Below are 12575 nucleotides of genomic sequence, written 5' to 3' on the forward strand. Positions count from 1 at the left end.
TGCGTGTGCTACCTTTTTACCTTTGGGTATTCAACGTTGGAACTTATTTGACTTTGGTTTAGCACCACAAACAAAATACTGGGAAGGCGCATCCTTTCAAAGATCTAACGGAAATCTTATATCCTTACTTCTATGAGGGCCTGCCTCAGTTCCTGCATGACCTGTACATGGTTTGGATTGCAAAGCCAAATTCACCAATAAACTGGGTCAACCCAATGTTATCAGCGGCCCATGGTCTGCTAAGTGATGTGGCTGTTTGTTTTTTGATATGCATGTTGAATGTTAATATTACGGATTACAATGAGACCAATGGATGCCAATGATTTTATCCACTTCCTACCTCAGCAGCCATAATGTGAGTCAGAGGCAGCTCCTCTGATATCACAGGCCACATCATCTAAAATGAAAATGCACAGGGAGGGAAACGCACTGCTTATAACCTAGATATTGGAAACAGAAAATTATTATGTTAATATACACTTTCAGTCTGAGACGATCATTGAGTCTGTAACTATGTCAGAATTGTTCACACCATAAAACATAAGACAGTGTGAGCTTTGAGTATTGAATGTTTACAGATAACATTCACAGACACTTGTGACTGTCACCATGACCATAACCACGACCACAAGTGCACAAAGTGCTTTTGCAAAATGATTGCTGGCATGACAGTAAAGCACACTGTAGAATTAAAATCATGATTTATCTTGAAACCTCAGCTTATAGCTATGTTAGTTATATAGCTATAATAGCTATGTTTTTAAAGCATCTTTGCTTTTGAAATATTGACAAATACATTTCCAGTAGTAGCATATAGATATGAAACTGAGTAGTCAGAGGGTCATTTGAATTTTTCGAAAGTATTGCCAAATGGGTTATATGCTTCCTCAAAAAAATGGTCAGAGGGAAGTGACTCAGTGTATGAAAGAGGAAATATTTGAGGAAATTGTTTTCTTGTAGTAAAAGCCAGCTACTGAAACAATTTGTGATGTAATTTATCATCCATGGAAATTTGATGGAATTTGCATGATCATTGAAAATTGTTCTGTTGTAAGAGATTGGAGAAGTCTGTTTAGGAATTGGAGCGACACTTTTGAGTCATAATGGTCAAGGCTTTATGCTGCCTTCAAGTGCTGTTGGAAATATCGCAATTACAAGTGAGCGCATGTGAACAACCCAACAAAGCCTAATATGGGTGGGAAAGTGGGAGTTTTCTATGCCCAAATTGCTGAGGTGTGACGTTTAGGGCTTTGACTTTAAGCTATGTCAATAATTGATGGTAATAGCCTATTGATTTTTACTCTTTGTTTAAAGCTGCATGGGGCATTTCGCACCATGGGCCGCCAAATATATGGTCTTTGACTAGTGTATACACAACCACTAGAAAAAGGGAGCAATAATTTTGGTACTCCTTATGGTGAAGAGAGGCCATTTCATGGGAAATGTAGTTCTGTAACTGCACTTATAAGTACACAGTCTTGTACCCAAGCCTTTTCCCTCAAAAGTTACAAAAATGTGTTTGTCTCTCAATCGCTTATGTAAGTATTGGTGCCGCAAAAATGAATTTCGACACAATTTACTGCATTGTTAATTGATAAAAGACGTGTCTATGGGAAATCCTAGCTGCTAGTAAACCAGCGGGCGGTCTTGGTTAACTTCTGCTTCGGCTCCTCATAGCTACATTCCTCGGAAAAGAGACACCGCAGGGAAGTAGGAGGAGACCTTGAAGGCAGCATGACTGATGTGAAGTTTTTTTGAGCTTGGTCATCCGCCTCATAACTAGCATCAAGTTGAGCAGGAGGAGGAAGAAGAGGAGCAGAGGGAGGGACTACAAACTGTGAAGTTGTTCTGAAATTTCAGCACTCTTCGTCTTCGCCCCGTAAAGCAGGAATTATAAGAGTTTTCTTCAAAAAGGTATGCCTCAAGAAATAGCTAAAATATCTAACCTTTTAATTAACCTTGTGGAGACGGAATGTATTTGGAGCTAGCTAACGTTAGTTATATTTCTTCACATAAAAATGATATCAGCAAAGATGATTTTTAAGATTTCGACAGTTGAGGAAACGGTTTGAGTTGAAATGGCGTAACTGGTTGTGTTTTTCTTAGGCTAACTTAGTTGTCAATCTGTGACAAATTTAATAACAGAAAGCGACCTCGTTGATCTAATTTAGCCTGAGACAAAGCTCGCATTGTTCCTGGCTGTGATTAACGGTCCGGCAGTGTTGGACCTTCTCCTTCACCAAAACAACGCATTTGATCATAGTTTAATGGCGCATTTGACCTGTTGAATAGGCCCAGATTTTAACACACATTTTGACATGGTCTTATGTGATCATTTCATTTGGAGAGCAACCTTGCCCGTTTTTATAGGTCTATTCAGTATTCACAGCAGGTTACTGGTGCCCTAAATTCTGACAACGGTTTTTATGACTTTATGGGGGGGTTTATGCATCTAATCCCTCAAATTAGCAGTGATATAAAGAGAGATCGTAGGGACGATAAATTAAGTAAAACAATGGCATATGTGTTTGCTCAATGACGGAATTACGTAATGGAAAATAAAATGTGAGATTGTCACAGATGCTTCTCAAGGCAGTGGGATGGGGCATGAGGCCTTTTATAAGTAGGGGGTGCGACTTTTATCTAGCTCCACGCTGAAATCAGTTTTCTTCTGAAAATGCTGCCCATGTTACAACTGGTGTAATGTTCATGTAGTTCATCCTTGAAAACGTAATGAAATGAAACACTGTGCTTGGTTATTTCTGATCCAGGACATCGATCTTCATCAACCATGGGTGTAGAGGGGGGAATGAAATGTGTCAAGTTTCTGCTTTTCTTCTTCAACTTCATTTTCTGGGTGAGTAGCTGCATAACACTTAATTTGAGATTTTTATGTGAAAAGGCAATGGAATGACAGATATGCATATTACTTCACCAGATTATTAATGTGAGGTGAGGTCATTTTGTGTTAAAATGAGAAAGTGAAGTCATTTTAGCAGCCAAGGTGCGAACAGATATATGCAAAAGCATGTTATCATAAAAATAACAAGTTAATGAGTTACTCTTTTCTGTTTGTGTTCATGGTGGAGAGTTCAAGACAAATAAGATTATCTTTTTGATAGTCTGAATTAAATATAGGCTATCCGCCGCTGTCAGGGACATTTCTCTTTTATGCCAACCGTGTGACTTTGAAAATGAATTGTGGTTTTTTTTATCCAACTGTAGGTTACCATATGTAATCACGTCAGCTGATAAGCACACGCACACACACCACATGCCACCCTCTCCTTTCACAGATAAGAACTTCCTGTTTTAGACTGCTCACAGGTTTTTTTAATATCCATGTAGTAAAAGTAAAAGTAACACATTAAAACATGGTAGAGAGTCACACATCTCTGTCAAATTACATGACCTTTACATTTCCTGGATGTAACTTGTTCGCAATGTTTTGGGGGGTTTACATTTCACTGTGTGTGTGTGTGTACATGAGAGCAAGGGAAAGAGGGAGAGGTGGTGATGATGGAATGTGAATCTTGTGACCAGATTTCAAAGTGTAACGATATCATGTGACTTGTCCAGATCAACGCTCTTTGTTTTTTTTTTTTTCTTCTTCCTTCACTGATACAATGCCACTTAAAGCCGGAAAGATTGGCACCTGCACAGTGAACTTTGAGTGAAATCCAAGTAATCATCCCACACAGGAGGAAATGGAGAATGAAAAAAATAAACCTGTATTTATGTATTGTACTCGCTAGTTTACAATGTGAACATGATTTTGAGGTGAAGCCGAAGAAACAATTACAACCACAACCTGGTTGTATATTCTATTCTGTTCTGGTTCTGGTTCTGGTTCTGTTTCTGTTCTGTTCTATTCTATTCTATTCTATTCTGTTCTGTTCTGTTCTGCTCTATTCTGTTCTATGCTATTCTATTCTATTCTATTCTGTTCTATTCTATTCTATTCTGTTCTATTCTATTCTATTCTATTCTGTTCTGTTCTATTCTGTTCTATTCTATTCTGTTCTATTCTATTCTGTTCTGTTCTGTTCAAGGATTTATGTGATCCTCTTTGCTCTGTTTGCTATCCTGCTTATGCCTTTAATGTTTTCCTACGTCAACCACTAGCCACCTATTTGACTCAAGCTCAAATATTTACATTGGTGTTACCTACAAGGAAAGGTCCTGAGTTGGATAAAGTACGAGGGCGGCTAATGGGTCATCTGATGGTACGAGTACCGTTTGACTCCTTCAGACTTCCTTTTTCTAGGCTGCAAGTGGTGAAACTGCTGGAAGAAAAAAACAAATGTTTCCACTGATGGAAAGTGTTTCCTTGTGTTTTCAAAATAACACAATAAGTTTGCTGTCCTTGCTGAAATGCCTTTCTATGAATTTTATAGGATAAGATTTTTAGGATTTGGCAATAAACCCATGATTAACTATGGTTAGAAGAGTGTTAATAATTATACTTCAGACTCTTACTTCTTGTTTCAAGTGTGACTTTTCAGGAAGCAGAAGTTGTTTTTTATTTCAACAGTGCATCTAGTGCTTGTGTTACTGTGTGCTCTATCTTGATAAGTGAGTCTCCATTGAACATAAGGGATGTAAGAGTAGTAAGACCAGTTAGGTTGGTAAACTGTTGTTCCTAGGGCATTTGCTCATTTGTTTACAGCAGCTTCAGCTTACTGCTATTCTATGGCTGGGATGTTAAGGAAAAACATGTCTTTTTAGGACTGTTGTAGTGAATTGGCTTGGAGTGAATATAGAATATACTGTAGATTCAAGACAGACCTTTCACAGCATCTTCCATGATATCCTTAGGTATATTTATTTTACCTAAATATGATGTTCTGTTATTCTGTCCACCTTACTAACAGGATATGTTTGCATTTCCTAGGTGACAAGGGCAAATATATTAAAAGTGATAGCAGGGTTATAGATGTTATTAATCTGACTCACATACTGTAGCACCGATTCCCGTGAAAAGAAAATGCGTATCTCTCTATTAACTTGTAGCCCAGTGACCTAACTTGCCACACACCTCCTTTTATTACACATCAGCATCACAAGATTAACCCCTCCCATGTCTTTTGGTTATGTGTTATGCTCATTGGACCTCACTTTTGCTTATTTACTATAAAGTATTATGTGCATTATGAATGTAAGTATCCTTCATTCACTGATTTGAATTACTTTTGTACAATTTTGGTTCTTGATGTGTCTCCCCCGCTCTGTCTCCCTCTCTGCCTTCCTACTATCTTAATAAACAATAGAAAATGCTAAAAAGGTGAGTGGACTGGCCACTCTCCCTTTTGAAAAAGTAAAGTAAAAGTAAACAAATTCAGTTCACTGTAATGTTTGCAGCAGCGCCAGCTGACCGTGGTGGAACAGTTAACCTCAATGAACTGTTCTGTCCCTCCCCACCCAGAAAAGTGACACATGAATATCACATTGATGTTCTTATCATCTTAAATCAACATGAAAGAACTCCAACACTTTGTTTTATGCTTAACAAAGATGATTTTTCCTCTGAATTGTAAACAGTTGGAAAATGGTTGCAATTTCCCCTATGATTTCCATTTGTTTAGCAGTAGTGGTAGCTAAAATTTGCTGACGCATCCTATGGGTGTTATCAGGGAACAAATACAGCATCACAGTTTCCCCTGTACACTCAAAAAATGTTTGAATATTGCATGAAAAGAACATGAGTTGTCTTTTTAGCGAAGGCATGAACTGCACCCTAAACTAACGCCCTCCCTTTCCTGCAGATATGTGGCCTCGCACTGATTATCGTGGGAATCCTGGTTCAGATGGCTGTCCACAGCACCTTCATGATTCGCGATGCATCGGCCTCAGTGGCTCCGCTTGTCGTCATTGGAGTGGGTGTGGTGATCTTCTTCATTGCCTTCTTTGGCTGCTGTGGTGCCTGGAAGGAGAACTACTGCATGATCACCACGGTAATTCATATAACATGGTAGCTGTTTAGCATACAAAACACAAAAAGGTTAAATCAGTTGTATGTCTTAATGTAATGTGATGTATTTAAATGTAATGTCATGTATTTAAATGCATTTCATTTCCTTGCAGTTTTCTATCCTTCTCTCCCTGATTATCATCGTTGAGATTGGAGCAGCCATTGCTGGATACATCTTCAGAGGCAAAGTGAGTGTAAAGTTTCTTATGCATGCTTATTATATGCATATAACAACCAGCAGAAGGCATGATTTAATTTGTTTCCCATGTTTTTCCATGCCTTCTTCCATCTAGCTCACAGTTATTGTCCAGGACAGTCTCACTGACATGATTTCCAAGTACAACAATGGCACGGATGAATTCAAGAAGGCTGTGGATAAACTGCAGGTGGATGTGAGTATAGTGTAACCTCTCTTATTATTTGCTTAGTTTGACAACACCTTCACATAACATTGCTGCATCCTGTTGGTCGGTAGGTATAGCATGACATAATGTTTATCTTTGCACCCTCTATTGACAGAAGCTGTATCCATACATTACTGGTCATATACCTATTGGCAAACCTTACAGCTGCCACCTCTATATTTACTGGGATTACATGCTTCAAGTGTTGTGTGTCTCTCTCCATTTGCCTTACAGTTGAAATGCTGTGGTGTGAACAGTTCCTCTGACTGGAAAAAATTCAAGTCCGATGGGATCTCTGTGCCGGACTCCTGCTGTATGAATGTCACTAAAGACTGCGGACTCAGGGCCATGACAGATGCCAGCAAAGTGTACCAGGAGGTAAACTCTCAGTGGTTGATGGTTTTCGTTGTAAAGGAAATCTATGAACAACATATTTTGTTAAAAAGAAGTAAATGTTTCAGCCTTGAGTGATACATCTCATAAAAAGACAACTAAACCAGTGCAACGCGCAGGTTGAAACTAACTTTTTCTGTTTGTGATTTAGGGCTGTCAGAATGCTGTGGAGGCATTACTGAAGAAGAATGTTCAGTGGATTATAGTCGCAGCTCTCGTCATTGCTTTCCTGCAGGTACGAATGATCAATAAACACAAGCACGTTCAACACAAACACATCCTACAAGACAGAGTGAAGTACTTCAAAGTTCAGAACAAATAAACACACACACACTCCTTTTTTCTCATTCCAGATAATGGGCATTGTGTTTGCCTGCATGCTGATGAGAGGCATCCGCAGTGGCTACGAAGTCATGTGATCCCTCTCACACCGGAGTCGGAGTTGGCTGTTCAGGTCATGTTGATTGGGAGCTTCATTTAGAAACTTTTAATATTTACATCTCATATTTCACAGAACAATATATTTTTCTTTGTACTGATTATAAAAAAAAATGTCATAAGCCAACAACATCACTACCTAGATATATGTATTTAGGACTGCAGAACGATGGATTTAGCTATAGGAGAGATCAACATCCACTTTTTGTCAGTGATGTGTTTTCTTGTTGGTTGTGAGGAATTCTAACATCTTTTTCTTAGCTTATGCTGTTATAGACTTTGGATTTGTTTTGATGCTGCATTTTTTTGTCTTGCTGGTTCCCAGTTTCTATTTTTATTAAAGACTCTTTAAATTACATCCAGATTTGCCTTAACTGTAAATATGAGCAGGGGGAAAAAAAGCACCATAAATTTATTTATTTCAGAGACACGCAGTTCCTTTACAATGTACATAGTATTGGCACAGCAACACAACCTTCCAAAGTTGTTGAGAAAATAATACACTTGTCTTAAAAAAAAAGTTTCATATACAGAATATGAATATAACTTATTCTTCATATTTCAAATGGATTGTACCAGTCATGGAGAAAGGCACAGGAAGCAAATGACATTTCCCATTTCATAATTTACTACCCCAGACTACCAGCACAAGGGATGTGCAGTTCCTCTTTGTACTGTTACCTGTAAGTAGGCAAAGAACGCTAGAATGAGCAGTGCAGAAGTGTGTTCCGCCCAATAGAAATGGACTATATGTTAAGCCCCAGCGCAAAAAACTAAACAAAACACATCAAGTAAACAACAGAGTTGAACCAGTAAAGTGCCATCACAACTCTTTTCAGACAGTCCACAGTACTTCAGAGGGCTTGTAATTGTGCCGCACCCAAAAAAGTTTTGAGAGTAATTAGTATAATGTTCATCTACACCAGTAAGTTCAGCTTTTGAACACACGGGCAAGCTTGAATGTCTTTGTAATTCAGTAGCCTAATCATTGGGCTTTTTTTTTTTTTTAATCAATATTAAGCACCCATCAACATTTCTTTAAAAAGGTGCTCTTATCTGGTCAATTGATTTTTGATGAAGACCAATTGTTCCTTTTCAAATTTATGTCCTTCCTTTGAGATAGTTTTCCTCAAAGTTCCCCTTTTGCATGTGTACAATCTCCAATTTTTGCTTAAGATCCGTAGTACTGATAGTGAGGAACTTTAAGGACAGGAGTCATTAAATGAGGTACAAAGGCATGAGAAAATATGTAACAAAATAGTCATGTTTGACTTAAACAACGTTGAACAGAAAGCCCACATAAAAGCTATCTTATCTGTATTTTTAGATTGGAATGTCTCTGGCCAAACTAATTTTCATATTTATCACTCCACAAGCGAAACATTCACAGACCATGAAAGCGCTGTTGAGCTCTTGTTTAAACAATAGTCTCTTTTATATTCCCCGCTTGTCTGTGTAATGATGTGTTAGCTTAGAAGTAAACACAAGTCTGTGCCTTAAAGTGGTGACTAGCTTGAGATATAACAGGTGCCTATGGAATTCCCTCAGCATCACCAATAAATATAGTCCAGTGCATCACGTAATCAATGCAAGTCCTCCGTGCTGAGGTCTAGCACTAGATTCTGGTGTTGGGTATGGTCACTTCTTCACCCACAGGAAGGGAGGAATTGAGTGTGCAGTTTACTGACGTCACGTTAACCGATTTCTTGGTATTGTTGCGTTTTGTTTCCATTAATCACTTAATGTGGGTGGAGAAGATTTTCCACTATGTGTCCATACCCGACGTCAGAATTCAAATTGGGCAAATCTATGGCACCACAATTAGAGGGGATGAGACGCTCTTCCCTACTGCAGGAGTTTTAGGCTGATAAGACGGGTGTATTTTTACATAAAAATCTTGCCCAGCGCAGCTTTAAAATGTTTTTCCCTTGGTAGAAAGGGGATGTTGACAACTCTCAGGAAGTTGTGTTACCCAGCACGGGGGGGGGGGGGGGGGGGGGGGATGGAAGTGGCAGAACGCTCCAGGCTTCCTGTCAGTGGCGGTTGGGACCGTTGGGGTAGTTGGCAGAGAGCAATACCATGCTGTGCAAAAGCAGAGACACCTCTGATTCTGCAAAAAAAAATTAAAAGGAGGTATAAAAACAGCAGGTATGAGACAAAACAGGCATGTTAACAGTGTAGAGTAGTTATGTTAAGGAGGAAGACAAATTAATCAAATTCAAGATACCTTTCAATGAGGAGGACACCTGAAGCCACTGGGACAACCACTCACGGCACTGGTTAACGCCAAGACTATCAGAGTTGAGACCTCTGATATAACAAGCCTAAGGAGTGTAAAATCAAATTTAGTGATAATCGGTTATTAATCACACAGCTTACTACTTGGCCAAGGAACAGAGACGGTTCCTGATATGAATCAAGTTTGTCCTGTGGCTATGAAATTGGTCGAGTCGTGTGCCGAGTCGCTGACCTGTCTGAGTTCGGAGTCATTGAGCTGGTGGGGACCCAGTCTGCTGAGGGCGCGGTCCAGATGGAGCAGCTCCAGGGCGTGGCTGCTCAGCCGGCTGCCGATCAGGAAACCCGGGAGGCGAGGCGTTAGGAAGAGCAGGGGGCAGATGTGTCTCTGATTGGAGGACGGGACAGAGAAAGTGATGTGATGTTCTACAGCTGTCCAGAGTCCCTATGGCTTTCAGACTTAACATGGAAATCAAATGACTAGAATTTTGTCCTAGAAGTTTGCTTCTGTTAATATAGGATGTTAGTAAAGAGTGACGAGGAACACTGTTGGTTCACTGACCATTTGTTCCACGTGCATCCTCTTTATACCCAGTGGGGGTCCAGAAAATAGGCCTCGAACAGCATGGATTTCAGACACTTGAGGGTGTGTTCCACTTTGCACCTGAAAATACGCAGCAACACATCTTAATGGAAGATGTCATTAACATCTGTATCCATCCTGCCTGAATTAACATATTTTGCATATGGAAAACAATACTGATAAACATCTTCTCCTCACCAAAATACACAGTGTGCTCCTTTCACCAAGATTTTTTAATACATTCACTTACTTTAGTGCACAGGTCCTTAAGGCGACTCTGCAGGTGACCATCTTTGGCCTGCCGGCTTGTATACTCGAGCCCTTTGAGCACCGCCCAGTGGTGCTGGACCCTGTGGGAATGGTACACTCCCCGAAACTCTACCACCTGCTTGGGATTCCAGAAATGAGGTATCAGGAGCTGGCGAGGGAAAAGGTACCTGGCAGTGAACAGGACAGGATGGTAGCAGAGGGAGGAGAGAGACACGGAGTGATGGGAAGAACATGTCACAACAGGGATGGGAAGGGAGATTCAATACATTGTAGGGCACAATGTATTATTGATGGGGACACAAATGAGCATAACTGTATTATGCCAATTTACAACGATCGATAATTTCAGCATGATTTGCTGAATGTGAATCAAACAGTGATGACTGAAATGAGAAGGCACTCATTTCAAAATAACAAACTCACATCAGGACAAAGACCAGGTAGTTGGCAAAGGGAGGGATAGATATCATCACCAGTGGAATGGCCTTGATCATGTCTCTGCGGACCTGTGGAACAAAGATAAAATAAGTAAAGCTACTATTGGAAACATTACAGGCCTGCCCAAGTCAAACAAGGGCAAGGTTTAAATCACTGTTCACCTATAAGTACATCACTTAAAAAACACAAGTATTCTACTCCTTACTTTAGTACCATGTTTGTTTCTGAACCTCAGACATCTGAAGAGTGAATGAATCTGTAGTGATTTGAGTGTTGTGTATTGATTGTGCCCAGGTTTTGGTATTGCCCTGTTAATTCTTGCATTTAAAAAGTTATGTGTAGCAGTTTTACACATTAACTATCAGTCAAATTTATCATAATTACTATAAACAAATGTGACCATGGTCGAGAAGATTGGTAGCCTCCATCTCACGCCAGTGGTATTGCTAATGCTTCTCAAAATTAAGACCACATTTCCCATAAACTCTGTTGCTTTGTGTGCTGTTGGTACATGGCATACAACATAAAAAGCAGTGTAGAGGATGGTGGAGGCTGACAATCTTCTCAGCGATGCTCTCATTTGTTTACAGTAATTATGCTGATGTCTCAAAATTAATGTACAATGATTTATTGATGTCAAAATGCTGCTCTTAGCACCTTTAATCACAAAGTAGACTGTTTGGAGTGTGTTGGAAGAGTGTACAATCAGATCAGTAATCTAATGGATTTCAATCACCCAAACATTTCAGTATGTCCTAACCACCTCTATTTCTAAACGTGTGGATTAGTGAGGCGAGGTCCTATTCAGCCAGGAGACCATGACCCACTGACCCACCTGTCGGAGTTTCTCCATGTCCCTGTAGGGCAAATCCTGGGCTTTTATTCCATCAGTGAACATCTTTGTTTTTATCCTCCTGACATCTTTGGCATCTTGGAAGAGTAGCTTGAATCCTGGAATAATAATACATGTATATACATACATTGTGTACATAACTGCATATACTGTATGTCAGGTAAGAGATTAACATACAGCAGATACAAGAGGGTTATTGTGTTGTTTAAGATTTCAATTCAAATGTGAATTAAAAGTGGGTTTACCTTCCACAAAAGTGTGATAGAGTTGGTAAAAGCGGGGGAATCGTCTTTTGAGGAAACTTTCATATTTGCTATTTGCCCACTGGAGCCTGGACACAACATGTCGACCAAAACCTCGTCTGACCTTAGAGGATGAATAGTGTCTACACAGGGACAACCTGTAGTGCAAAAGAGGGAAACATGCTAGCTTCTAAAAAGGCCATTCTGGACCTTCACCATGCATCAAAACTGTACACAATTTGATTGTTTTTATGTATGAGAAGACAAAAAATATGATCGGGGCTTTTCATGCTGCACATGAAGCAATAACAGTAGAAAGTACATTGGCTGAATTCAACTGATGACAACTGCTGTTATATCATGGCATGCCTGATTAGGTTTTCGTTATCTATTATGCCCACGGGTGTAGCAAAGACGGTTGAGCTATCCGGACAGAGGCTACATGTCAAATTATGACAGCTAAAACACTAGCTTAGCAAGTTTTCAAGTCGGATGCCAGTAAAACAAACTGTGACAAATCATGGACGAATAAACTATTAACAGTTTTATACCTGGACTGAGACGACACGTAAGGAGAATAAAGGCCGGCTGTTATCCCATTTGTCCGGAATCCACACAGTCGGACCAAAGACAAATGGCTACACAAACCCGCACAGGACAGCGCCATTTTGATAAGGTAAGCTTCCGCGACGATCAGTTACCGTAATAACGATGATTTACGGCACTGACGCTCAGTTACCGTAATCCA

At 39.8% G+C, this 12575-nt stretch overlaps 2 protein-coding genes across 2 annotated transcripts; one reads left to right on the forward strand and one right to left on the reverse strand.

Moving 5' to 3' along the window:
- The first annotated feature begins 1757 nt into the window (after window positions 1-1757).
- cd63 (CD63 molecule) lies at window positions 1758-7564 on the forward strand. Its single transcript, XM_071921391.1, has 8 exons — window positions 1758-1914; window positions 2772-2857; window positions 5766-5954; window positions 6085-6159; window positions 6265-6363; window positions 6610-6753; window positions 6920-7003; window positions 7122-7564. The coding sequence occupies exons 2-8, from the start codon at window positions 2792-2794 to the stop codon at window positions 7185-7187; spliced, it is 723 nt and encodes a 240-aa protein (XP_071777492.1). The 5' UTR covers window positions 1758-1914; window positions 2772-2791; the 3' UTR covers window positions 7188-7564.
- Window positions 7565-7608: 44 nt separating this feature from the next.
- letmd1 (LETM1 domain containing 1) lies at window positions 7609-12502 on the reverse strand. The gene is made up of 9 exons (XM_071921390.2): window positions 12379-12502; window positions 11831-11985; window positions 11568-11683; window positions 10718-10800; window positions 10275-10461; window positions 10004-10105; window positions 9677-9829; window positions 9434-9530; window positions 7609-9316 (listed from the first exon to the last, which is right to left on the reverse strand). Exons 1-9 carry the CDS (start codon window positions 12492-12494, stop codon window positions 9240-9242), a joined length of 1086 nt encoding a protein of 361 aa, XP_071777491.2. The 5' UTR covers window positions 12495-12502; the 3' UTR covers window positions 7609-9239.
- Between the last annotated feature and the right edge of the window lie 73 nt (window positions 12503-12575).

This window comes from Centroberyx gerrardi, chromosome 14, assembly GCF_048128805.1.
Source record: "Centroberyx gerrardi isolate f3 chromosome 14, fCenGer3.hap1.cur.20231027, whole genome shotgun sequence".
Classification (NCBI taxonomy): Eukaryota; Metazoa; Chordata; class Actinopteri; order Beryciformes; family Berycidae; genus Centroberyx; species Centroberyx gerrardi.

What these genes read in the sequence shown, in the direction of transcription:
- cd63 (XM_071921391.1), top strand. Translation starts at nt 2,792, where the DNA reads ATGGGTGTAGAGGGGGGAATGAAATGTGTCAAGTTTCTGCTTTTCTTC. An exon ending in CCAGCAAAGTGTACCAGGAG is followed by an intron (nt 6,754 to 6,919) that starts GTAAACTCTCAG and finishes TTTGTGATTTAG; the next exon opens with GGCTGTCAGAATGCTGTGGA. An exon ending in TCGTCATTGCTTTCCTGCAG is followed by an intron (nt 7,004 to 7,121) that starts GTACGAATGATC and finishes TTCTCATTCCAG; the next exon opens with ATAATGGGCATTGTGTTTGC.
- letmd1 (XM_071921390.2), bottom strand. Translation starts at nt 12,494, where the DNA reads ATGGCGCTGTCCTGTGCGGGTTTGTGTAGCCATTTGTCTTTGGTCCGA. An exon ending in CTATCACACTTTTGTGGAAG is followed by an intron (nt 11,684 to 11,830) that starts GTAAACCCACTT and finishes TTATTATTCCAG; the next exon opens with GATTCAAGCTACTCTTCCAA. An exon ending in GGATGCACGTGGAACAAATG is followed by an intron (nt 9,830 to 10,003) that starts GTCAGTGAACCA and finishes TCCTCCAATCAG; the next exon opens with AGACACATCTGCCCCCTGCT.